This window comes from Manis pentadactyla, chromosome 3 (genome assembly GCF_030020395.1).
Source record: "Manis pentadactyla isolate mManPen7 chromosome 3, mManPen7.hap1, whole genome shotgun sequence".
NCBI lineage: Eukaryota > Metazoa > Chordata > Mammalia > Pholidota > Manidae > Manis > Manis pentadactyla.
This window is the reverse complement of record NC_080021.1, coordinates 100,373,291-100,400,362: the sequence shown is the minus strand read 5'-3', so window position 1 is coordinate 100,400,362 and position 27,072 is coordinate 100,373,291. Positions and strand designations below refer to the sequence as shown.

Sequence of the window (27,072 nt, the reverse complement as noted above, 5' to 3'; positions counted from 1 at the left end):
TGGGCTAGATAATAAAATTAAAAGCTAAGCTTTAAAAAAAAATTGGATTAAACATACTGCATTTATGTTCTTTTTCATTAACATGGCTGGAGTTTAACATTTAAATGAAGGCTATAGCCTATCTATAATTACAGTTCCATACCACCACATGCATTCTGTGTTGCTTTTATTTTATGAAAAAGCTAATTTCAAATCTACATTAGACTAAAGCTGAATACAAAGTCTTAGTGAAGGAGGCCTGGTGGTTTTGCTTATAAAAGCATGGCCATTGTCCTTTGGCCTTAAAACTTGAGGAAGGGCACTTCAAACGGCTTCGTGTTTGCGTGTTTCAGGGCCAGAGCATAGGAATAAACCCTGGCATCCACCGTCAGATGTTCCTCGGCTACCAGAGCTGCAGGAGGCAAAGACCACAAGTTAGTCAAGTTAATAAAAGATAATACCCCTTATCAACAAGCCAGTGTTTACTGAGAAACTACTATGTGCCAGTTCCTCTGCGAGATGCTGGTGATACAGTGGTGAACAAGACATTTTCTGCCATCACGGATCTCACTCTTGTGGAAGAATAAAAGATACAAAAGCAAGATTACATTTCCAACCTGAGACAAGAACAAGACAAAATTAAGACTAAAGACAAGATGAGCATATGTATTAGAGATGAAGATTTTTATGTGTTAAAATAGCAAAGCTCTAAGTTTATAGATCTAGTTATTACTTCATGTATAACTCTGTGTAGGGCTTTGCTACCTGGACACTATACAGCAGTAATTATTCAGCACTTTACGTTATGTAGGGAGTCACATGTCTTCCACTGCTATGGGATATGTACTTTCCACATGCAAGTTAAACTGTATGTGTGACAGAACTGGAATTCTATCACCAATGAGGTCTCAGAATCTTCCTATAGTGCACTTGAACGAGAACTTCTGTTTCACTCAGATGGTCGCTGTCAGACTTGCAATCTGTCTTGTTTTCCTGGTCACTTGTTTAGGAATAAGCTCAGAGGCATTTTGATCTTCGAAGGCAGGATTATGTCCTACTCTTCTATGCATGCAAGTGCTAAGGCCAGAAGGTAAGGTAAGTTAGGTGGAAGAGAGAAGGAAGGAATTTCTTAAAAAGAATACTACTCTTATATAAAAAAGGAAAAACATACAGGATAGAACATTTAAGCACTTGTGTGCTAACATTAGCTTGCTTAATTTTACTCATGCCTCCTCCTCAGTGGCAGGTGCGACATCTTGTTCCTTTTATGAGAAAAGCTTAGAAAGGCATGGAGCCCATTCAAGGTCATAACTAATGGAAGATCCTCAGACCCAGTCAGACCTGTCAGACCCAATGCTGTGCTATTATTGATAGCCATGGCTTTCTAAGTAAATGCCTAATAAATTACAGCATCTCTTCAGGATGAGTATTTCTAACTCTAACTTTGAGAACTTAAGGTGGTACCGTAGGTCTAATTTTCAAAAAGGTAAAGTAGGAATGGAAGCTTTCTGGGAATCTGAAATCACAGCAGTTTTCTAAAGACCTACTTTCACTTTTCAAGCCAACAACACAAAAATAAAATTATAAGCCACTGGTACTTATGGAAGGAAGGGACTGCTTTCAAAACTTTGGATCAAAACAGTGCTTCAAGTAAATTTTTGAAATAAAAACTTAAAAAGACTCAAATTATGAAGATTATCCATTTCCTTATTAAAAGGTGAATGGGCCTATCCAACTGGCATAGAGGAGCTCCATGAAGAGCCTATCATGTCTTCAGTACAGTGTTTCCTAGTGTAGTTACATCAAAGGACATCTGTCCACATAATCTAGTTTTTTACAAAATCCCTATGATGTGCTAGCCGTGAATTACACAGTGATGTACATGACCAGCAATTTACGAAGGGTCACACTGCTGGTGAGTTGGGTTCATTTTATCGGCATATCACATTCAGTATGTAAGATACCTCAATATTTGTAGACGAAGTATCGCTAAACTGTCTTTTAATTTATACCCTGCACAAAGACCCATCCAATATACTAGCATACGTGAGGCTCTGCTAAGAGTTATCTACTCTTATGCCTCTGCATTGCCATGGATTAAAGACTTAAAGTATAGAAGAGTTTTGGCTAGTGAACAGGAATATAAACTTGACAATTCTATAGGGAATAAAGCCCCTACTGGAAGCTTTCACTTGACATAAAATGTTTTGCTCATGTTTTCAAACTGAATCACCCAGAAAGTACGACTGTTAGTGGTCAATGGCAGTTTTACAAGAATCTAGGTATTTGACCTAAGTGATCTAGGTATTTGACCTAAATGAGGAAGAATATAAAGAGACAGAATTCTACTTAGTACCCCATTTGCTGGGGATGGAGAAAAAGAAAGTTGGGTAACAATCTTGAGAATGCTTACCATCAATTCTCTTCAGCAGGTCATTCTTTGGTAAGGAAATTACTTCCACAAATTCTAAACAAACAAAGTACAAATGAAAACAAAGTAAAGCACAAGAGGGCCTACCAGAACACCACAAAATGCCTGTAGCCACTGCCACTACACTAAGCCATAGACACGGTCAGCCACTGGGAGTTGAGTAACATACCTCCATCTCCTGAAAATAAACAGAAAAACATTTTAGCAAGACCTGCAGTGATAACATATTGGAAGACTCTTGTGCAAGACATATCAAAAAGGCCATACAAATTTATATACATGGCTGAGTCTCCACTAATTTATTTACACAGCAAAAAATGTACCAAATATAACAGTACAAAGCTGTTGTTCCCCCAAATCTAATGTTCAGTAGAAAAATTTAAAGCATATTGTTATATCTGTATTTTAAAATTGTGTTAAAATATACATAATATTTACCACTTAAACTGTTTTGAAAGGTACAATTCAGTGGCATTAAGTCCATTTATGCTGTGAATGTCATCCACATGCTCTGTCTCCAGAACCGTTTCATGATCCCAAACAGAAACACATCAAACAATGACTTTCCATCCCTGGTGACCTCTATTCTACTTCTTGTCTCTAAGAATGTATTAATTTCAGGTGCCTCATATTAGCGGAATCACACAATATTTGTCCTTCTGTGTCTGGCTCAAAAAAGCACTTGGCACAATGTTTTTAAGACTCACCCAAGTTACGGTGTGTATCACCATGTTTCATTCTCTTATGCCTGAACAGTACTCCACTTATATACATACACCACATTTTGTTTCATCTGTTAATGGACACTTAGGTGTTTTCTAGCATTTGGGTATTGTAAGTAATGTTATACGGACACTGATGTATGAATATCTGTTTGAGCCCCTGCTTTCAATTCTTTTGGGTATATACCTAGGTGTGGACTTGCTGGATCATATGGTAATTCTATGTTTAGCTCTCAGAGCTGCCAAACTTTTATCCACAGCATGTTATATGTCTGTTTGCTAGTCCAAAAATAGAGCATTTAAAATTAGCTGCAATGGGACACTGCAACATTTAGGAACAATTGAAGAGGATAAGAAATGGAAGAACATTGCTCTGCTACATGACTGATTGTGGTTATGTGTCAGCACCTCTGAGGGGGTGGGAGAGGACGTGAAGCTGGCAGGCATTAAAGCTTCTGCTTCCAGACTTGCTAAGAAGTAGTATATAGCAAGAATTTCCTAAAAGCTTCTCTAGATAAGAAACTCAACAAAGAGTCAACAAGCTGCTGCGCTGGAAGAATTACCTGATGCAGTCTTTATATGTGAAGGAAGAAATCAGAGTGACTTTGAAGATTTTCATTGTCTACTATTTAGATCTGTAGCTTATATTACTAAATGTGATCAACTCTATCTAGAAAATATGGGAATATGTCATTTAACATTTATATAAAGAAAGCATACAAATCAAATTGTAAAAGAAAAACGCTAAAATACACAAGATTAAGGAAAACAAGTACTGATGAAGGATCTACGAAAGACTATCATTCTTCTAACACAGCACAAATCCAATCCAACCAGTAGCAAGTTACGAGATTCTTAATGCACTTCCGCCACCTTAAGCACAGCCAGTGCTCTTACCTGGCTTTGGCTTAGGTCTTACATTTTCAGCATCATCTCCATTGATGGTCACTGTCACCATGTGTGTGGTACAGTTTGACAAACCTGGGTCTGTGCATAGAGCTGTGGAGAGAAGCAACAGATCACTTTTGCAGATATCGTTTGTTTCATTACCTAAATGTCTTTAGAAGCCTGGGCTCATAATCCACAGTTGACAGAATGGATGCAGGAAAACTAGTTTACCCTGTACGCTTAGTGTGTGCTCTAGGGTGGAAGAGCACGGATGTAATTAGCACTTCTTTTTCCCTGGGTTCCTAAGTAAACTCTGGTAAGTCTCAGGGACTAGACAGTAGTGACATGTGAAATTGTTTCACCACATCGAGAAAAATCTAGTGAAGAGCATGGCTCATGGTGAGGTAAGTAAGAAAGCTCAGAATGTGGGGAACTCAGGCAACTGAGTTTTGTACTTCTCCAGCTTGATGTCCTTGTGGCTCAAGTTTGCTTTCAAGGGGAGGAGAGATTCACTTGTAGATGGTGACCAAATCTAATTATGATTTCTCTTTCACATTAGCCAAAATAAAAGCCATCTGCATTCTGACCATAAAGACCACCCAAACAATCCTTTTACACACAGAAGAATCTATTACTGCTTGGCTGGTTTTCAAGAGTTTGTTCCCAGTTGCACATGTGGAAAGCAATACAAACCTGGAGAACATTCAGCAATGTCACCTTTATAGCCAGTTTCCTCCTCAAGCTCCCGGAGGGCAGCTGCTTCTGGGCTTTCATCATCATCTATGAGACCTGGAAGTCCAAACCATTTGTGAAGTGGGAGCGCGCAATCCAGTTTTCTCTGAACCTTGTAGTTGCTGCTGAGCTATGTGAGAAGAATCCTGTATGTATTGTGAAAAGGGGTCGGACAGATAAAGCTGGAGTTTGGAACTTTTATAGAAAAAGAAGGCCAAAGAGTAAAACCCTAGGCAGGTTAAGTAGGTTCTGATAGCTATTGTCTGGCTCTTTAAACGAGCACCTTGGCACTAACGATTCTTTACGGCATGGACACCAGTAACCTCCTGCAGGGTAAGGGGCTCAGTGGCTAACTGGCCTGGGTTCAGACATAGTCATGTGGTGACAGCTCAGGACACCTGTTACTTTCTTCTGTTCCTCATGTGACAGTGTTACTACCTTGCCTTCCTCCCTTTCTTAACAATATTGAGTCCCTGTGAGGAAGAAGAGGAGAAGGGAGAGAATGGAGGGCTGGTGGCCTTTAGGGAACTACTGTGTTCATCGTGAGAAGTAATTAGGCAGAGGCCAAGCGGGAGGAGGAGAGAAGCAAACCTGGATTATTTTACCTGAAAAGAATAAAAAAATGTAAATAAAAAGTGAAATACAGGCTAGTTACTTTTACAGTTCTTAATTTCTTCAGTGAAATGGTGAGTAAATGAGAAAGAAAATTAAAGTTGTTACACATTACTATGGGATGGACTTTAAAAATACAAAGCCTAAGCCACTAATGATAAATAAATTAGATCTAATCTCTTCAGATAGACACAACCCAATTAAGTCTACAATACAGTACATTTAATTCTGGATAGCTTTACTTGTGCAACTGGAAAAATACTCTACTTCAAATTAAGATGATTTCCTAGCCTCTATACATGCAAGAGAATCAAGATGTCTTTTCCATTCAGTTTTTGGAGTTGAGTCTGGCCTAGTTATTACTGTAAATTTCTTGTTTGAGGCAGATTGCTAGTGATTTAGACAATGCAAGAAGCTGACACATTAGGGAAAAACAATTACTCAGAGAGAGGCTAGAAAAGAGGAGCCTGGACGGAAAGTTCTGACACCATGCCTTATCACCTCCGAGAGTTAGTGGCTCACTAGACTGTGACTGGTGGCACCTCACTGAAGAAATGAGTTCGTTTTAGTTAAAACCACATGTACAGATAAAAAGACATTACATGTCTAAGCACTGCAATTCTCCAGCTCAGCCCAGCAGTCCCTGAGAAGCGATTCTGTTCCTGGGATGAGTTACTCACCTGCGGGGAATTCTAGGCAGTAGCATCCCATTGGTGGTCGGAACTGTTTCACCAGAACAACACATTCGTAGTGAAGAGTTCTTTGCAGCACCGGGATAACCGCCACACCTGTCCCCAGGAAATAAAACCAAGGAAATCCCTAATGAAAGGTCAGCAGACATTTAGCACAGGGCCAAGGACAAAATTTCAGTCTACACCACTCTACAGAGACTGTTCTCTCACCCTGCAGCAGCCACACCAGTGGTGAAGCTATGCTGATCTGTGTGCTCTTAGATTTCCTTTAAGCAAAATATCAAGTAAGTCCCATTGCTGTAGTGTATGCTAGCAAGACTGGATTTATTGTTCTGGGATGAAAGACTGTTTCTCCCAAAAGAGAGAGAGGAGTTTTACTTGGCTTTAAATTAAAAAAAAAAAAATCCTCTGGGTTCTAGAAAACCACCCAGGAGGAGTGCTGGGCTCCCCACAAACACTTTCCTGGCAGGCAGAAACAGCAGCTGGGGCAGCCACTCCTGTTTGCTTCTAATAAAACAAACCAAAATGAAATGGAAAAACAAGGAAGACCTATTGCCCAACTTTCCCCAGACCAGAGGTGATTTTTCAGGATTGTTTCTGGGATCTTTGTAGACAAAGCATTCATACCTGGAAGGGAAAGGGAACTGAACAAACGGTCTAGTTCCACTTCATCAATTTATAAAGCAAGTGGCCGATAAACATCAAGTAGTGCCAAATAACTTTCAAACTAAAGGCTCTCACCTAGATCCCTGGAACAGAATACAAGAGATTTCTAGAAGTCACAACATGTCAAGACACAGTATGTGGCTTCCAATTATACCGATTTACGTTTGCTTGTAATTAGTAGTACATCTTTCCTTCAAAATCGCTGTTTTGAGCTTAGATAATGGGAACCAGAAGTTATTTATAAAGAAAGCTTGATTTAGTCACACAGTATTGCAAAAGTGAATGCCAGAACTAAAGGTAAAAGATCATACTTGAAGATAATTGCTCTGAGGTCTTGGTTACAGTAAATAAATCTACACCTGGCCTCCTACAATCATGTGTGGTGACTTCCTTTATGAAGAGCTGTGATGGGTTTGCGCTCATACCATCAGCCGACTGTCCTTTCCTGGTTGTACGTTTCACAGTTTCCCAGGTTCTGTTCAGGGAGAGAAGAAAAAAAAAATCATTAGTTCTACAGAGAATGTACTTGGGTTTTTGCCTATATCCAGACCTTTAAAATGCAAAGCATGCAAATGTACTAATGATAATGGTCAAGAAGACCACAACAATACATGTACATGTGTATTAAAAAAAGCCAACTGTGCTTCCCTGTAGCTTCTGAAAATTACCCAAGAAAACTTGTCACTGTATATTTAATCCCCACAGTGCCATCTAAATAGAAGGCCCATTGATCACTTGAGCCGCCTTTCAAATTGTTTTCTTGAAACATTTCAGTTTGAGTCTTAAATCTACAGGTGAGCAGCGCAGCTGGTGATCACAACTTCAAAGACTAAAAAGCAGTCTTCAAATAAAGCCTCTGAAAATTCCATCCTTAACTCCCAAGAACAAAGATACTCTGCATAATATGACCTATTGAGCCAGTTATTTACAGTTTAGGTTTTAAAATCTGTGACCTGAAATACAGGATTTAAGACAGCAAGGCCAGCCCATTGATTAACTGAGGAATTACTACTTTAGGTGAAGTGCTCTATTTTGCATGTGTGAGATCTTATCTAAGGGGAAAATGGTCCACTGAAGGAAAAAGATAAGTAACAGCAGCTTCCCGCTCCCTCTGATAGTTTATCTTAGCTATTTGTTTCTGGGATTAAGTGCAATTACGGGTAAAATCACACCGTTTGGGGTGGGTGGGGAGGGCATTGGAGGGAACTTCCCCCATCTCTTCCGTATCCTTTTAACATAAAAAAAGCAGAGGTAAGAGATGGGAGTGAAGAAACAATTTTCTGCTCTCAGAAAAAGACATCAAGAGTGGCTTTTCAACATCTGTCTCCCTAAGTAAGACTAGGTACCAGGTATACTACTCGGGGACCCCTTCATGCTTTTTATCTGGTTGTCCTTAAGGTTTGGACCTTGCCACACTAATATGAAAAAGAAAAAGCCCAAATAATTATCTGCTTAAATTTTTTTCTTTTTGGTAAACTGTACTATCTCAATATTGTACCCAAATTCTAAAGTGCAACTGTGTCAAAATGAACCTGTGCAAATGAAGCAGTCTATTAGACACCTCACAGCTGCCCAACATTCCTGTTAGTAGCAAGAAGCCAACCAACAAGCAGTTCTGATGAGTGAATAATACAGATCGCAAGAGACAAAACACCTTTTGGCATAGCTCTGTCTGCTGCCTCTTAAGGTTAGTCCTAAAGACTGAAGAAGACAGTGCTGGGAGAAGCACTGATGGTCCCATCCCAAACACGCTAGGAGTAAGGGAAACAAGAAGAGCAGTGTCATTACAGTGGTTCAGATGAAGTCCATAAGCAGTCATGAGCCATAAATTATGAACAGTAAGATATAAGTGCATTTCTAAGGAATACAAGAACAAGAATGCCTAGGAGCTGCTAGTCATCTTAAAGGGGCTCAGAGATGACCCTTGCTTGAGTCAGAAAATCTTAGTCTCTACTTGCCTACTAGTGGACCCCACAGCCACAACCTGCTGGAGAGTTGTTTTGTCATTTGTTAAACTATGGGGTTGAGTATTGCCCCAAAAGCCTCTTGGAGCCTTAGAATTCTGATTCTAGCAAAGTTACTTCACTTTTTGGTCTTTGTCACAGGAAAGACTATTTTGCTTTCTTCTCTGTAGTCTACAAACAAGAGTGGGAATGGTGACAAAGGATGGCTCTTCAGCTCTATCGTGAATGTCAAGAAAGGGGCACACTGCCAGCACTTCTTTATACTTCTAGAGTCAGTTCCATATCCCTGTCCATGAATAAGACAGTGGGACAAAGGATTCTTTAGTTGCTGTTTTATCCTTACATATATGCTTTTATGTGAGTTAATAGGTAAAACGTTTTATAAATTAATAAATGATGGCTTTGGAAAGTACAGAAATTCATTCTTCAAAGTTTGACATTCTGGTATGAAATGTTAATGCTTTACTTAGAAGACCTCTTTGGAGGCTGTGTGAAGACCCATGTATGAAAACTGTAGTGAAAATGCCCTAACAGGCTACAGGGGTATGACTGGTGGACTCTTGAGTCCACAACTAAATTACCAAAACAGACTCTCTGGAGGTGAGACCTAGACAAGAATATTTTGAAAAAAGTCTCCCAATGATTCTGGGGCACATTCCTGATGAAAAGATGCAGGAAGGGAGAAGGAATCAAGTAGATGAACTGGTGTGAACCAACACATACAGTTCAGATTAATTATCATTAAGGGTTATATTTTTATCTGTATTATAAAGTTGAACAACTTTATGGGAAAAGAGACCCAGACTCTATCACTGTAAACTGGGTTCTAATCTCTGCACTTTCACAAATATAAGTACATTTGAACATACTGTATTCTCTAAGGCTCGGACCTTGTCATATTTCTGTATCCTCTTCTTATTTTTAGTTCTACACCTCAAATTCACTTCAAGTATTAAACTATGCTCTTCCACTGTGTTGATGGATCATAGTGTACTTATTAGCTTGATTAATTTGGGATTTTAAGTAAACAGTGCTATAGATACCTTAATATTTTCTATAGCTCTCCAACACTGGGCCTTATTAGTATTTTTTGTTAATTTAGTAGATAAAAGCTGTTAAAATGACTGGCAAGTGCATGTACTTTTATAGTTATAACAGATGCAGTTCCTCACAAACTATTCTTATTTGATCACTTAGCATGTGGAGTTTTTGTATTAATGAATTTATATCATGTAATTTGGACACTAAATATAGTTATTTTCATATTATCTTGTTCTCTTTCCTTGCTTCTCTCATTTCACTAAGTAAATGCTTAATCTGTTTTAACACATTTTTCCTCTGGTTTTTATATCAGAAAATAGCATGCTAACAAAATGCGGGAAATAGAAGAAAAAAGGTTAATTACACAACTGCCATTAATGTTTTGCTATTAGTTTTCCTTCTAGCCTTTTCTTCCTTATTATTTGGCAGAATTTAAAAGCATATATACAATTTCCTATTTGGTTATCAATTTATTTTATTGCTAGGTTGTCTTTATAACCTGCTTTATAGATGGCTGCAGATATTACCAAATGAATGTACTTTAACGCGTTCCCTATTTTTAAGATTGTTAAGTTGCTTTCAATTTATCTTTGTCTTTTTAAATTTTGATGAACATTTTCCAAGCATAATTGGATTCCAAATAGTTTTCTTAGCATAGTCTCAGAAGTGGGATTAGCAGGTCAGAGGGCACCATCTTTACTTGGTACATAATGTGAAATGCTTTATGGAACTTTTTTCCTCCAATTTATGTTTGCGTGAGCAAGTGTAAGTATGTAAATTTTACCTCAACCCAGCAATGTTTTCTCTTTAACTCTTCTAATTTAGAAGTTAAAAATTGCTTTAAGTAGAAGGAAGTAACCTGTTCTGTTAATTATTCTGCTGCTTTACCAGCTTAAGTTAGTTTTGGCTCAAAAGTTTTAGGTTCACACTAATCTACTTGGGAAGAATGATGTTAAAATATTCCTGATTAGATACTGTAAATTTACCACATAATTTTATTCAGAGATTATAAATTTCCCAATGGGAAAATACTAAATTATATTCTTTAATATAGAATTTACAATGGGGAAAATATCAAAGTTTATGTCAAACACTAAATACAGACCCTGAAAACCCAAATACTGAGCATTTCACAAAAGGAAAAAAATTGTTTACCTTATTTTACCAGTAGGATCCATGTAAGTTGTTTTTTCAAACTTGATCCATTTTCCTTCTGAAATTAACTAAAAGATCAGATAGTAAGTTGGGAAACTTTCTAACCGAGTTGTTTTTATTTAGTTTATTTTCACATTTTCTCTCTGTGGCTCTCCCAATCATGTTTCCCTCCCAATAATTTTGTTTAAGTTTTCAGTTCAAAGTTGTTTTTCTGAAAGGTGGGTCTCTTCTTTTTGGAGAAAGAGTTTCACCTCTGATTTCAGTGAGCAGTGAAAAGAAATGCTGGTGGGAAAACTCTTGGGCGGCAGGTGTAGGGGTGAAGGGGGTAGTCAGGGAGCACAGGGAGTGAGGGGGTTTCTGGGATGCTCCAAATGTTCTATCCTCTGACCTGGGTGCCAGTCACACAGGTGGGGTTAATATGTAAAAATCAGTGGCATTTTACTGTCAATGACTACACAGGAAAGCTGATGATGGGGAAACCTTGTTCAATGACTGGGTTTCCCACCCATTCTGGAACAGGGACCCCAGGATTGTTCTGCCTAGACACCGAGGAGGTTAGGTTTCCAGGACTAACTTTCCTATGGTACTACCTTGAACTGAGAGGAAGGTGTCACTGCATACATAAAGCAGTAGCGTTTTTCTTACTATCCTATCTTTACTTCTTGCCAGCAGCAACCTAATAATTATTAAACAAATCTATTCACAAACAAGGAAAACTTTTTAAGTCAAAAAGAATTGCAGAAAGGTATCAAGATTAGAGTTCTAAGATGGAGGATTTAAAATTTATCCATTGCAATGGTTCCTGCAGAAAGAGACTTTTTAAATGCTAAACTGAGTAACATGTAAGACATACATTAGTTCTGGAATTAGACTAACAACTTAGGTTTTTATTGTTCTTAAAAACATACATATTCCCCCCGTTTTGAGAGAAATCTTCTGCATCCACGGATGTTTTGTTGCCCTTGCCTAGCTTGGATTAATACTTAGTTTATAAGCACAGACCTAATCATCTACATTTGCCTTCTTACAGCACTAAATTATGGTTTCTACCTTTATCTTGCATCTACCTACCACTTCAGCATTTTATTTAAAAAAAAACAATAAGGGAGAAATGTGGGATTCACATAGTTTCTGTGATATGACTGCCCTTGCACTGTTCACCATGTAAGAACTTATTCACGATGTAAGAACTTGTTCACCATGTAAGAACTTGTTCCTTATGCTTCAGAAGATTGGAGACTGTTGAGAATTAGGCTTGGGGTTGATTAATGATTGTGCATTGAGTCCCCTATACAGAATTTTATTGTTGTTAACAACCATTTGATCAATAAATATGAGAGATGCCCTCTCAAAAAAAAAAAATACGTATTAAGACCATAAATAGCTAAGATATAACTAAGTATGAAATGTCTCAGCCCTAAAAACTCATATATGATTTATACTTCTACCTAGGGAAACTTTTAATAGAGAATCTTTGTATGAACAGCCAAATCCACTTTTGAAAAAAGCCTCAATTTCACTCATTAAGAGGGATACACCTAATGCTCCCACCACAAGAGCAAAATTTCTCAGAGCCCTAAAAAGGGAGCGGAAATACCCTTGAAAAGTTGTCTTTGACTTATAAGCCATCATTTGAAACAGCAGTCTACATCTTTCTTTGAAACTCAGCTTTATGTGGGGAGGGGGAAGGGAAGTGAACAATTTATACCTCCTCTGAAATAATAGACTGTTTGGTATTTTGAGAAGACTCCGCTGATTCTTGGTTTTCCATTTTCAAGCTAGTTAGTTTTTATAGTCTTCAGGCAAGAAGTTCACGCTGTAAGATAATAAGATTTGTTTAGGCTACACACATTTTTCTGAATTAAACATTTGTCCATAGGTCACTGGTCAAAGTACTTAAGTGGCAAAAAACATCATCAAAGCTGTCTGTCTCATGTGAAGGTCTGGAAGAACTGCCCCAGGTGGGGAAGGAACTGCAAACCCCTGGAAGCATCCAGGAAGGAACGGAAAGCCATCCAGTTAGATGCAGCCCACATTAGCCAAGTTCCCACTGTCCATGCACTAGGCACTTCGATTCAGTTTCAGATAGTCTGACTCCAAATTTTAAAAATTTTGCAAGGGGAAACTGTACAGACTGGACACCACTCCCTACACCCACCCTGCACCTACTGTCTGTCCCTTATCAGCCCTTTACAGCTAAACTGTAACAGTTGTATAGGCTGGCTGGCTCTACCTCCGTTTTATCTTTTTTTTTTTTTTAACTTACGATAAATAGATGTACCATTTAATACTTTAAATATAGTACAGTTCAGTGGCATTAAATCCATTCATACTGTGGCCCATTCACTTTAAAGTTTTAACATGTATCTAAGTCGCAGCTGCAGGTACTGAGTTGTCCTAGGGGATGTGTTAGGAAATGAGCAGGCCCTACCCCATTAGTTGGGTTCTGCTACTTCCTCTGTCTTGGCTTATCTCCCCATTTTTGTACCCTGAATGTCTGAAAGTCTTTTTTTCTACCCTCAAAGTTGATTGGTAATCTGGCTGCATATAGAATTATGGGCTGAAAAATGATTTTCTATCAGAAATTTAGAGGCATTGCCAGCTGTGTTGCTTCTGGTTTTGCTGTTGAGAAATCGGAAGCCATTCTGATTCTTGATTCTTTTTCTATGTGACCCATTTTCTTTCTCTGGAAACTTGTAGTTTTCATGTCTGCATGTTGATGTTTTTGTTTAGGGTACTCAAGTGGGTCCTTCCAATCTGGAAACCTCTGTATCTCCTTATGGGGAACTTCCCTTGAATTAATTCACTGATCATTTCCTCCCTTCAGTCTTCCGTTATCTTTTTCGGGAACTGATGCTGTTGGACTTCCTGAATTGATCCTCTGTCTTGTCTTTTTCATTCCTATTTTCTGTTTCCTTCTTATTTTATCTACATTTCTCAGTGGCTGTTCTACCCTTCGCACTTTTAAGATGCACAGTTTCGTAACCTTTCTACCTCCTAACTTTAGCTCCAGGGAAAATACAGACCATCAAGCAACAACTCTCTTGTACTGCTTAGAGGAGAAAGTGTCTTTGCTTTCTGTTTCTTCTGGGACCTAAGGTGATAAATAAAGTACCCATCACATCTTCAATTTTTATGTCAAACAACAAGTCTCACTGACCCTAAAGCACACCAGCAAAACAAAAACATTCAACCTTATTACAACGCTGTTCTCTCCTCCAACCTGTCAGACTTCTTGAAACCACAGATGATAATGCTGTTTATCTTTCCTCAGCACATTGCAATCTACACTGCTAACTACTTTTGTCCATTATCTCTAAGCTAGAATTATTAGTTACCTCCAACTAATTCTCCTTTACTCTTTACTAACCATAACTTACCCATTACAAATCCTAATAATTTCTTGAAAGTGTGCTATCCCTACTATCACTGTTTGGGTTAAAAATCTTAATGTCTCTCACTTGGGAAGAAATGATTTCTAAAACTATCTCCTGGACACTAGATTTTTCTTTACATTATTCAACTTTCAACATTGCACACAGTTATGTTGCTATAAAAACTCCCTAAAATCACTGCTGAATAAATGAAAGACAGAATAAAGTGAATCTGGTTGGGTAAGTCTAGACAGCCATTCTGTTCCTAATAATTAGGTTAGTTTGGTGCCTGCTTAAACTTGTTCTCAAGAATGGTTCCTTATCTACTTTTCTTTATTTGACTAAGTTAGTTAAACTCAATTTCAAAATCATCTTGGCACAAAGTTAAAGCACAATTCCTGATTTCAAAACTAAAAGCCATAGTAGTCAAGATGGCATGGCTACAGGCATAAGGACAGGCATATATACTGATGGAACAGAATTGAGAGGCCAGAACTAAAACCATAGATGTATGGCAAGTTGATTTTCAACACGAGTACCAAGACAGTTCAATAGGGTAAAGACTCATCTTTTCAACAGATTGTTCAGGAATTAGATAGACATGCATAAAAATGAAAATGAACCCCTACTTAACACCTTTTATAAAAATTAACTCAAAATGGATCAAAGACCAAGTGTAAGAGCTAAAACTACAAAACCTTAGAAGAAAACAATTATACATTTTCATAATCTTGGATTACGTTATGTTCTTTTAGATAAGCAACCAAAGAAAAGATAAACTGGACTTGACCAAAACTAAAAACTTTAGTGCTTCAAAGGATACCATCAAGATATTAAAAACCCATAGAAAGGGAAAAAAAGTGCAAATCTGATAGGAGACTTATATCTGAAATATGTAAAAAACCTCTTAAGACACAATAATTAGAAGACAACCTAATTGAAAATAAGCAAATCTGAATAGACATCTCCTCAAAGGAGAAATACAAATGGCCAGTAAGCATGTCAAAGTATACTTAACATCATTAGCCATCAGGGAAAGGCAAATCAAAACCACCATGATACCAGTTCACTAAAATGATGATAATAAAGGATTATAACAAGTATTGGTGAGGATTCGGTAAAAATAGGACCCTCATACAGTGTTGGCAGGAATGAAAATCATGCAGCTACTTTGGAAAACAATCTGGTAGTTCCTCCAAAGGTTAACTATAGAGTTCCCATTTGACAGGATTTCACTCCTAGGTATGCAACCAAGAGAAACATGCACACACAAAAACTTGTTCATAAATATTCGTAACAGTATTATTCATAATAGCCTCAAAGTGGAGACAATATAAATGTCTATCAGTTGTTGATTGGATAAATAAAATATGGTGTTCCACACAATGGAATATTATTCAGCCACGAAAAGGAACACAACACTGGTACATGCTACAGCATGAATGAACCTTGAACACTTTATGCTAAGTGAAGGAAGCCAGACACCACAGGCCACATATTGTATGATTCCATTTAAATGAAATATCCAGAATACACAAATCTGTAGATAAAGCACATTAGTGGTTGCCAAGGGACTGGGGAAAGGAGGGAATAGGGAGTGACTGCTTATTGGCACGAGGTTTTTTTTGGATGAAAATGTTCTGGAATTAAATAGTGGTGATGGTGGCATAATCTTGTGAATATACTAAAGACTACTGAATTTTACAATTTAAGAAGGTGAATTTTAAGGTACTTCAATTATATCTCAATTAACAGAAACGTTTGCAGTCTTAAAATCCCCAACAGGCAAAATGTTCCGAATAGTTGGGCTGCTGAAGGTCACCTTGGGTCCAAAGACTGACAAAGCCCAGGAGACTAGTTTAAGTTCTGCTGTGGACTCAGTAGGCTAGTAATACTCTGTGTCACTGCACCGAGCAACCATTTTACTGTCGTCCACGTGTCTATTTGGCCTGATGGTCAACATGTATTTCTGTTGCATTAAAATGTTATCAACACTGTTGTTTGCAGATTGTGGGCAAACCTAGGAATTCAATTTCTAGGAAGGACTTTAGCAAAGAAGCAGCATTTGAGGCCTTAGGTTAAGAAAGAAGACTATATGCTAAAGAAACAAAAATAACCACTTAATGAGAATGAGAGAAAGAAATGTCTGTATATCTTCACACTTGCTTAAACTGTGAAGTATGCACAAACTATTAATATTCACAAAAACCAAATACCGATGGAGTATCTCAGATAACTCTCAGTTAAAGCAGCGTGTGGCAGACCCACCGAAAGTGAGGTAACAGCCTCTGTGCTGGGAACACCAAGCAATAGACAGAACAGACACAGGTCTTGTACTCCAGGCGCTAGTGGTGGTGAGGAAGTGAGAGAGAATATGTAAAACTTATGTCAGAGGACTAGGTTTTAAGAAGAAAGGTTAAGAAGGATAAGAAGGGTGCAAGATTGGCAGCAGGGCGGTGGTGGTGGGGGTACTAATTTACATGGAGTGATCAGGAAAGGCCTCTTTAATTTGTGACAGTTGAACAGAGGCTTGAAAATAATAAAGTAAGCTACACAGATACCAGATATTTAGAGACAGTCATTTAGCACAGTGACTATATGCAGAGAGCATAAGAAAACAAGCAGTTATCCCCGTCAAAGTCCCCGTGCTTTTAGGCAGTTTATTAGGTAAACTTTTAACTGGCATTGATTTACATAGGACAAATCATTTGCATTATCACAGGCCATCAAAAGAGTGTGCTGACCCAGATGAACCACAGGGCAGCTACTTGTCTCTACCTGTGTGCACTCAGATAAAGAACTTCACCCAGATTTTTATCTTTTAGGCTTCCATTCCCTTTTATTAAACTTCAGAGAAGGAAAATTTCCTCCATTTGCAATCTAACTCATAAAGAGAAAATAACTTTTAGACAACCAAGCAACCCCATTTAGTGCACAACATAATCGGTCTAGAATGATACAAAATGCTTGGACTAAGTTAAATTTCAACCTCCTTTTACAAAGTGACACTTACATCCCAAGAAACTACTCTGTGCATTCCCCATCTTCTTAAAAGATGACAACTGCAGCCCTCAAAAGTATAAGCATCACCAGGAGATACTGAAGGAAGAACTAGATTATCTCCCATTTTCTCTATGAGAAGTGTTCTTAGTCTGGTCTCTCCAAATGGTAATACCTAATGTAGAAGAGCATAGAGGTCCTCCCCTCACTGCCATGTGAGTTATCTTGGACAAAGGGACAGTTCCTTCAGATTTACATAAAACTTTAAGGCATTTAAGTTATCTGCTAGGTCCCCTTATGTGTTACTTCCCTCAAATTTTCAAAGGATTGTTGGTGGTCAAAAAGGTGAAAAGGTCCTCTTGATGGGTGGTTCCTCCTCCACTACTCTTCATTTAACCAAGTTAGTTAAATTCAGCTACAGAACAGTCTCAGTAATCAAAGACCCATCCTCCCTTGGCAAATGTTAAACTGGAAACCGTTGTTTCGAACAGACTGTATTAACAAAAATATAACCAGAATGTTAGCTAGAAAACAAAAACAAGCTACAGACACAAATTACATCAAAAGAAAAAAAAGTGGCAAACAGGGCTGGGCCTCTCTAGAGTAATTAGTTGGGATACACCAGCCCCAAGGGAAAATAGCACTCTGTAGCAATCTAGTTACAGTGTAAATAATACAAAATGTGGGTGAAGAGTGATTTCAAAAGTATATTCTTTATTATGTGGTTCCCAAAATGTTCAGGATTATAAAAGCACCTCAAAAACACTACTGAAACAGAAGAAGAATATTGTTTTTTAGCACCATTTCAAAAACAGAAGCCTAATGGTGCCATTTGGGGGCTAGTTCCTTCAGGTACTGCACTGCAGAGACTAATGAGGTCTTCGTCCCATGCTGTGCACTCCTGTCTCTCACTCCTGTCTCCTATCGCTGATAGAGCTTTCCTGAACTGACTCAAGGCTATTTCAGTATTTAACTTAATTTAGAATTGATTATGCACTTCACTAGCTAGGATTTCAAGTCATCAGTATTTTCCTGCCAATGTGTGTTTTACTTAAAAAAAATACTTATGTACATAATGTTGAGTGTTCTGTTTTGATTCACGTAGTCTGTTTTAACTTGGTATGGTTGAATACTGAGGGTGCATGATTTATCAGATGTCTGATTTTTCTCAGGCACAGAAAGCTCTAGTGAGGCAAAATGTCACAGGATTCTTAGAATTCCTGTAGAGTAGCAGACAGGAGTATCTTAACTAGCTTTGTGAGCATGGGCAGTTCAAATGTTTGAGTATATGCGAAGTGCAAACAAACCACTTTTCCTGCCCTTGGGACCTTACAGTTCAGCAGACAAATGACCAGAAGGGCAAATGCCTGCTATAGAGATAATGCAGTACCAGGGTGTTTTATATGAGGGACAAATCTCATCCACTGGAGAAGTGGGGGAAATTGTAAAGACTTAAAAGGCCATTACTGAAGGGCAATTTGATACTGAGATTCAACTTCGAGACCAAGAAGGCAAGGGAAGCATTCCAAGAAGGAACCGCATGAATGAAAACATAAGACACTAACTGGGGGAAGTGATGAGAAAAACAGGAATTTGGCAAGCCCTGTCCTCTTTCCCTCCCCCACCCCTCCAAAAGCCCCCCCAAACCCCCCATATCATGGATAATGTTAACATTTGCAATCACATTTCCAAGGTCTTACACAGATTTGGATGCCTGTCCCCTTATCCCTAATTTGCATGCAGACAGAGCACTCAACCACCCGAGCTAGCACTCCACTCTTGTTGCTTTGTCAGCTCCTCTTGGGGTTATCACAGTTCTTTGCCAAAGAGAGAAAGGAGTACTTTTTCACCAACTTGGATGTTTCATCAGTAGTAACAACAGCAGGGTTAAAGTTAAGTGGGAGTTAAGATTCAAGAAGTTAAACTGAGAATCTCAAAAGTCAGGCTGTGGAATTTGCATACTCATTATGGAGTTATAACCACACCTGAATACCTGCAGTTTCATGAAGTTGCAAAGTGAAGCAGAAATCACAAGAAATACATTGCTAGTCTCTCCCAGATAGAAGTTGATTATTGTAAACACCATCTATCCTCAACCAAGAAAAAGATGTAGGAGCTCAAATCAGAAGCAAAGCTTCTGATTGGCAAGGGAAGGTCAGGCAGTGGGAACAGTTTAGTAATTGAATAGAGACAAGAAGGCACTTGGAGAAATTAAGTGGGAGAGGATCAATTTTTGCATAAGAATGTAAAAAAAAATTTTTTACATAGTCATTCTGTTAAAGCCAAGCATCAGATGCTTAGGCATGTCTAAGATGCAATGCTGCATTCCTTCAGAATAATCACACAGAAAAGCCTTTTGGTTTATAGTGAACAAAGAATTTGTATAGTTATATGTAATAATCTTGGTTATAATCATAAATTTAAAAAACTAAGATTTTTAAAAGATAATATTTTGATCAGTCTTTCTTTTGTACCATTTATGGTAAAAGTTTTGAATCCACATCAAATGGATTCACTTTAAGTGAGCTTTTCTTTGCTAACAACTTTATCTGTTAATGATGGAAGACCACTGAAAGTTTTTTTTCTTTCTGGCAGGCATGGGGTTGGTGGGCAGGGAGGGAACTAACATTTTACTGAAATTACGCTCCTTGGTGATTTATTATTATTACATTTAGTTCTGGCTGTGAACTGATTGTAATAACCCTGGGGAAGTTTAATTGGTTACAGCCACATGGTAATGAATCCAGTGAAGAACCTCTTACATACTCCAGGCAAGAGATCAGACAGGTTTGGACTAGGGTGATGGTAGTGGCACAGAAACATTTTATTCCTTCCTTGAAGATGAGATTTAGTACTTTTCCTAAAACAGCTTCTGGGGAAGGGGTTCCCAAAGCTAATTCCAAGAAGGAGATAATCTTATAGGACAGTGGGACATCAGAGGGAGAAAGGGATGGTGCAGTATTCAAATTTGGACACAATGAATCTGAGATATGTTGGCACGATATCCAAGTGCAGAAAACTAGCAAGTCTAACCTAGAAGGATTAGTCATCTTAGGGATTCTCAGAAGGAAAATTTTTTTACTTATTTAATTTGGAATTGCACAATAAAGCCCCTCCCCCACGAGCACGTGGCTGATATTTTCTGGTGTGCATGAGAAAAAGCAACTATTTCAATTGTTGTAAAGGTTTTATTGAAGAAACTTGATGAATATAAACATGTTATGGGTAAGTGAAGAAAAGAAAAACATGGGTAAAAAAATGGTGAAAGTGAATTTAGCTGTATCCATTCAAAATACTGTAGCATCTGTTTGTAAGGTCTATTTAGTTGACGCTGGTTAAACATGTAAGGATTTATTTAAAATCAACTGAGTAATAATAAAAGTTACCGAACACACATCTAAAGTATATAGCTTGAATAAAAGACATTTGTATCAAATTCCTGCCCTCTAATGGCTACATGAAGTTTACAAACTTATCTGCTTCTCTACAAAAAAATTTCAACTCTGTATTAACGCTCTGTAGTTGCCTCAACCTCTACGCTGTTTCCTGGACTATTAATATTAATGTGTTACTCCTCCCAGAATTACTGCGTTCCTGGTTTCTACTTTCTCCTAAACATCTATTCATGTTCAACAGGAAATACCTTATCCAAATTCACCCCGATCACGGCTAACGTCTTTCCGCTGCAACTTGTTTATTTCTAGGTCTAAACAAAATAAATATTTGAGTCACCACCCCGTCCAGCATTTGGTCTGTTTTAGATCAGGCAATCAGTCACTTTCTTCCAGCGTATATGGAATGCTTCTTTTCCCCCTCAAAACAGGAAGGATTGCATAATTCTGGATCTCAGAAGTACTTATGAACCACTACTGCCAATCCCTCCCCCATCACACACTGCAACTCTATAATCTATTTACGCCTGCTTTGAAAACGTATCTTTAAAAGCAGCGCTCCAAACCAAGCCACTTAGTAACATTTTTGACAAAAACGAAACATGAAACAATGTCTATTCCCTCCGGGAAAGAGTATCTAACTCCAAATAGGCAGAGGATCCTGTAATTACCCTCATGACTGTAGTCTGCGGGGTTCTTACCTCTAATTTGTAACTGGATAGATGGACCTGTAGGAGCGGGCAATTTTAAGGAGATACTTAAAATGTGAGCCTTTAGGCATAGGTGCCTGGGACAAGTCCAAGGCATGCAGTCGTAAGTAGCAAGACTAGGTTTTTTTTAAAAAAAGCGTTTTTCACTCATTGTTTTAAGGAAACGTGGTAAACTTAATGTTCTACCTTCTGGTTGTCATCTGATAACGTCATTATGGTAAGAGGAAAATTAATAAGATGATGATCGAGAGAAAGGAAGGGAGAGAAGGGAAGATGCGGATGAAAAAATATTACACGTTCGACTAGGACTTTGTCTTACGATTCCAGCACGGCATGGATACTGATAACATCTGGCTGTTTTTTTCCAGGCTGCTATTTTTGCAGGGCTGGAATAGAAGAACTGGACGCTCAAAGGAGACACCTCTCCTACCTCCAAAGTCGAACCTCCCTAGGGTCGTACACACAGGATTCTTTCCCCATCTCTCATTACCTTGCAAACGAATGAATACGGGCCATTACCGCCTTTGCAGATACCTCGACCACTACACTCTCGTTAATATTTAGGGGTGGTGTTTCCTCTTTCTCCGCTCCGAGGAGCCCCAGCTCGTCTACCCCAGTCCGTGGTTTTCCTCTGAAACTGCCCTCTCATCCGCGCCCGCAGCGATCGCCCTCTCGCTCCCGGGTACGCGAGCCTGTCTGCGGACCAGAACACGCGCGCGGCTGTCCGCACGCTCCAGACGTGCTCCCTCCCTTTTCCCCAAAGACTGTGTTACGTGACTGGCCCGCTCCCAGTTACCTACTCCAAGGTGTGGGGTGGAGGGAAGGATACTCCTGTGGGAAGGGGAACGAAAGAAGAAAAGCACGAGTCCGAAGCGGCGGAGTCAGGAGATGCCGGCGCTACTGCTTGAGACACAGCAGCGCCTCGCGGTAATAACAGGATGTGCGCTTGCCCCCTCCCGGCACCCGTAGAGCGCCGGCCGGTGACCTAGTGTTAGAATATTATCTTCCGGGGCAGTGTGCGGCTGGGCTGCAAGGGGCGGAGGGTGGGGTTGCGTGCGCTTCTTAAAATCCCTTATCAAGACTTCCGGAACTCCTTTTCTGGGATCAGGACTCTGAGTGTGTTTGTGAGTGCGTGCGTGTATGAGTGTACACTAAAGATACACCGCAAGCATCTGCTCCTCTGCTCCCTTTTCGGCTACTTCCTTCTTGGTTTACGGACCGGAAGAATTCTAAACCAAAATAGCTCGGCGGGCACTTCCGGGACGGGAGACCAGGGTTCCGAGAGGGTGCTGGAAGGAAACCGAGAAGCGGCGGCGGCGGCGGCTGGAGGATGAAGAAGGAGCATGTGCTGCACTGTCAGTTCTCGGCGTGGTATCCACTGTTCCGAAGCCTTACCATTAAGAGGTAAGACGGGAAAGGTTAGGTCCGGGCGACAGGCAAAAAGGAACTGCGACATTTGGGGCAAATCCTGCCTCCATCCAAAAGATACAGGCCTTTATAATGACTGGTTGCAGCACCAGTGCCGAGATTTCTACTTTGTACTGGTAATTCAGGTGGGGAGGCTAATGAAGTCGATCCATATTTGCCGAGCGTCTCGTTGCGTGTCAATGTGTTGGGGTAGGTAGAAGTGTAGGTCGTGGCTCATTGAAGGTCAGAGGCGGGTGAGTAGTGATTAAGCTACTTTAGGTTTGGGAGTTCACCGATCTTGCTTTCAGAATTCCGAGAGAGAGAGAGAGAGAGAGGAGGTGATGAGAACTGGGCAGTCTGGGCTTGCCACTGACTAACCCGCCGGGGACCTTAATTCCTTTCAGTCACCATAAAATGGGAGCAGTGATACAGACCCTATTTCAAATTCTCTTGTGAAGCTCCAAGATGATAGTGTGTATGGAAAGCATTGGTAAAGTATAGCTATATAGTTAGGGATGGTAATAGGCCGTAAGAGGAAGCCATCTGGAAAGGAGTGGAACAGTATTTGTCTTCTAGTTTTCTGGCGTACAGCAAGGAATCCATCTCCGGTTTGTAGGACAATCAAAGGATTAACTGTTTCATCCTGCATCCAGTCGCACAAGGTAATGTAGGCAAGGCAGCTAGGGGAATGTCGCCGAATGTTCAAAAGCAAACAACATCTGGAGCATGATGTAAGAGTAGGCTTGCGCTCACCAAGAGGGGTAGATAAAAGAATTGCATATCCAAGGATAGGATTTTCTCGATTGTGCTCTCTCCCCTTTTAAACCTAGCTTGGCACTTAGTGTGATGCTAATGGTCTTTGCATTTTCGTTCTGCCCTCTTGTGCAGACAGTGTGAATACAGAGAGGGAAACTTGAAATCCTGAGGGGTTGGAAGAGCATGAGGAGATTATTCAAAAGACAATTTTTTTGCATTCTTTTCTTCATACATAGAATCTGCTCCCAGTTAGTCATAGTGTAATGGAAGTTAGAACTGTTCAAAGGAAGGTCATATTTGCATTTGAAGATCGTTGAAGACACACCAAAACGGGATTCAGCAGCAGCAGCAGCGACTATTACCTCCTAACATAGAAGTTATTTCGCAATCCTTCATTATCTTGCATAATTGAAGTAGGCTTTGAGTCTGAGATGATGTTAGAGTTATTTATTTTGTTTTCGTGTGACAAAGTGTATTTGTGAACCTCTCAGACATTTTCATGCTGAGTTCATGACTGAATTTGCTTCCTGTGCAGGTGCATTTTGTGACCTCTGGTGTAGTTTTTCTTTGCCTTCGGCAGTGAAGTGTAGTATATAAGAATTAAAGGCCATCTGCCTGCTTTGAAATTTGGTTCTACCAGCATCTTGAGCAAATTGCTTAATCTCTTTAAGACCCATCTGGGAAATTTAGAAAATAATAGGATTGTCATGGGGGATTAAATGAGGTAAAGCACTTAAAATGCCACTGTTCTGGCATGTAGTAAACAAAAACGCTGCTTGTTGTTATGTTTTAAATTTAATCGAAGCACCAGTAAAGCAAAATAATTCTAATTCACTTAAAACGTGTACCATTCATCTGAAGCTGAGAGTGAAAAATAAACCAAGAGGTGGGATTTTTCTTCCACAACTGAGCTGTGTTGCCCGAAACTTCTGTACTCTGTCTTTAAGCTATTTCTTCTGTCTCTTCAGTTCTCTGGTGATGTCATTGGAACCTAACATAAGGCAGGACATTCCTCCACAACCCAGGCCAGTCTGGTGGAGTTGTATGAGCATTATCATTGTCAGATGCAGTGCTGAGGGGCCATATTTCTGGTATTTGACTCAGCATTATTATTTGCTGTTGTTTAATCATGATTCAGAGATGATTATTCAGGTAAAAATACAAGTTCATTTTTGACAAGTTCTACAACTTTGACTCAGGCTTAGAATAATTAGCTAGGTGACTATGGACCTTCCACTTTACCTTTCTACATTCTGTTTCTTTCCTCAAACATGGAAGTTATATGACCTTTTAAAGGCCAGCTTTACCACTAAAATTCCATTAATTTGTAAGTATGTATAAAATTACATCCACTTGAATAGGACATAGAATATATAGGATACTGAATAGGATGTGGAATGGGAAAGTACTTTGTCATTTAATTCTTTGAGAAAATATTAGGCCTCATTGGATTCTCCCTGGGAGAGTGGATTTCAATCACTCTCTTCAATCAAACCAACTAAGCTCTTTGCTAACCTCATAAGCTGTGTGTAAAGCTTGCCTGGCAGTGACCTGTTTATGGCCTCAGTCCTTCATGCACAGTCTCTTTTTCCTCTAAATTTTGGTAGCACTTGATACATCTGCACTTGGTGCAGCAATAACCTTATTTACTGTAATTTTTGTTTCTTTTGTACCTTTTCCTCTCATAGGCTTTGAGTTTTTATCAGAATCACCTTGGTATCCTCCTTGACTTACACAATATAATGCAACATAATGCCATGACTTTAGAACTGTGACTGCAGAACTCAGTGACCATAAGAACTGCAGAATCTATCATGTCAGCTAAGCTCTATAAGATTGTAGACCCTCCAAATGGGAAAAATATGCAAAGAATTCAGAATAGCATCAAACAGTAAATGGATGTTTTGAATCCAATCAAGGGATGATGCAACCTGGAGGGAAAGTCCAGATTCAAATCAGACTTGAGAATTAGTCTAATTGGAAAACAAGGGACGTGGATTCTGAAATCACTGATTTGCAGATTTAGAGACATTGCTGGAGAAAGAGGACTCTATCCACTCTCACTGTGGTGGGAAAATCACCCTATATGTCTAGGAACTGACAACCCTGCCAGCATTTTTCAGTCTCAGGCCCCTGAGGAGGTAAACTTCAGAGTCTCTTGGGAAGGTCATCTCTCATTGTTTTGAGATGACATTGTTGGGTATCTTTAACCCCAGGAAGAACTAGAATTAAATGTAGAATTGATGAAACAATGAAAAATTTAAGAGGTTTTTTTTTTTTCCCCTGCTATTTTAGTATCTTTTAAGAATTTTCCATTTTGAGGACAGTTAACACACATGTAACAGATTAGACTTGTGGCTCCAGTTTAAATTGTGTAATTGGTTTAGAATTGTGATATGTTAAAACATGTAGGAAAATTTTCCAAGTTTTAAAATAGTATTGGAATGTTTGCAAGAACCTTAGGTTGACTATACTTAATGTGCTGGCTTCATAAGAGTTAAATACTTGGAAAGAATTATTTGTAATTAGACAATTAACATGTAAAAAGTAAACTGAAGCAAAACTGAAGGAACAAAACAGCAGCAGACTCACAGACTCCAAGAAGGGACTAGTGGTTACCAAAGGGGAGGGGTGGGGAAGGGCGGTGGGGAGGGAGGGAGAAGGGGATTGAGGGATATTATGATTAGTTCACATGGTGCATGGGCAAGACTGTAGCACAGAGTAGACAAGTAGTGACCCTGTGGCATCTTACTACACTGATGGACAGTGACTGCAATGGGGTATAGGGGGAGACTCGCTAATATGGGTGAATGTAGCAACCAAATTGTTTTTCTTGTGAAACCTTCATAGGAATGTATATCAATGATACCTTAATAAAAATAAAAATAAAAAAAACTGAGTAGATTACTTTGATAATAGAGTTAGAATTTTTAAAGCAACTTTTAAGTTTCAAAGACATTTGAAATTGGTTAAAATTTAGCAGATTTGCAAAGAGTATAATATGAATTGATACTTGAGTTTAAAAGCCTGAAGAACTAGACTTTCGAATGTAAAATTGTAACTTTAATAAATCAGATATTTTTAAAAGCAAAGTAGTTCATGTATAACGTTTTCTGCACACAAAAACCATTTGTAGCATCTCAGAAAACTTGCTCAACATGTAATGAATCACATCATGTCTGTGATGTTCTCTTGACTCTGACAGCAGTCATAATCTTAATCTTTTAAAAAAACAGATGCCTCAAGATCCAAATAATAGCATTACCTGTGGGTATCTGTGGCAGGGTTTTTGGATGATTGATTATTACAAAGTAAAAAACAAATTATCCCACAGGTTTTTAAGTGACTTTAGGTATGGCTTTGCCATCAGTTCTTTGGGATTATCTAAAACAATTTAAACTAAAGCATGCTCAGTTAAGCAACTTTATAGTTCTGGGGATCAGTCAAATAGAGAGCTGCCAAGACATCTGAATGTCTTGAATTCTTAGCCTGATGTGCTCGCTGCCTACCGAGGAATGGTTTCCAGATCTCAGTCTACTTCTGCCTTATAT

General features: G+C 39.0%; 2 protein-coding genes across 7 annotated transcripts in view; one reads left to right on the top strand and one right to left on the bottom strand.

The window, feature by feature from the left end:
- Positions 1-149: 149 nt before the first annotated feature.
- NUDT5 (nudix hydrolase 5) lies at positions 150-22,313 on the bottom strand. Of its 5 annotated transcripts, XM_036908109.2 has the most exons (10): positions 22,159-22,313; positions 12,591-12,698; positions 10,883-10,950; positions 7,148-7,197; positions 6,045-6,152; positions 4,714-4,809; positions 4,030-4,131; positions 2,580-2,588; positions 2,393-2,446; positions 150-391 (listed from the first exon to the last, which is right to left on the bottom strand). In XM_036908109.2, exons 2-10 carry the CDS (start codon positions 12,651-12,653, stop codon positions 282-284), a joined length of 660 nt encoding a protein of 219 aa, XP_036764004.1. In that variant the 5' UTR covers positions 12,654-12,698; positions 22,159-22,313; the 3' UTR covers positions 150-281. The 5 variants fall into 5 exon arrangements, 2 of the variants coding, with proteins under 2 accessions (XP_036764004.1, XP_036764006.1); XR_008996356.1 differs by having other exon boundaries at positions 2,393-2,588; positions 7,082-7,197; XR_008996357.1 differs by having other exon boundaries at positions 2,393-2,588; positions 7,082-7,197; positions 22,155-22,302.
- A 99-nt stretch (positions 22,314-22,412) lies between these two features.
- Positions 22,413-27,072, top strand: part of CDC123 (cell division cycle 123) — a 67,916-nt gene continuing 63,256 nt past the window's right edge. Inside the window, exon 1 of one of the 2 annotated variants that reach the window (XM_036908105.2) lies at positions 22,413-22,762. In XM_036908105.2, coding sequence (XP_036764000.1) covers positions 22,689-22,762 — 74 coding nt within the window. In that variant the 5' untranslated portion in view covers positions 22,413-22,688. The remainder of the gene's footprint in view (positions 22,763-27,072) is intronic. The other variant, XM_036908104.2, reaches the window with a different exon arrangement.

What these genes read in the sequence shown, in the direction of transcription:
- NUDT5 (XM_036908109.2), bottom strand. Translation starts at nt 12,653, where the DNA reads ATGGAAAACCAAGAATCAGCGGAGTCTTCTCAAAATACCAAACAGTCT. An exon ending in GATCCTACTGGTAAAATAAG is followed by an intron (nt 7,198 to 10,882) that starts GTAAACAATTTT and finishes CTCCCTGAACAG; the next exon opens with AACCTGGGAAACTGTGAAAC. An exon ending in CTGCCTAGAATTCCCCGCAG is followed by an intron (nt 4,810 to 6,044) that starts GTGAGTAACTCA and finishes TTGGACTTCCAG; the next exon opens with GTCTCATAGATGATGATGAA.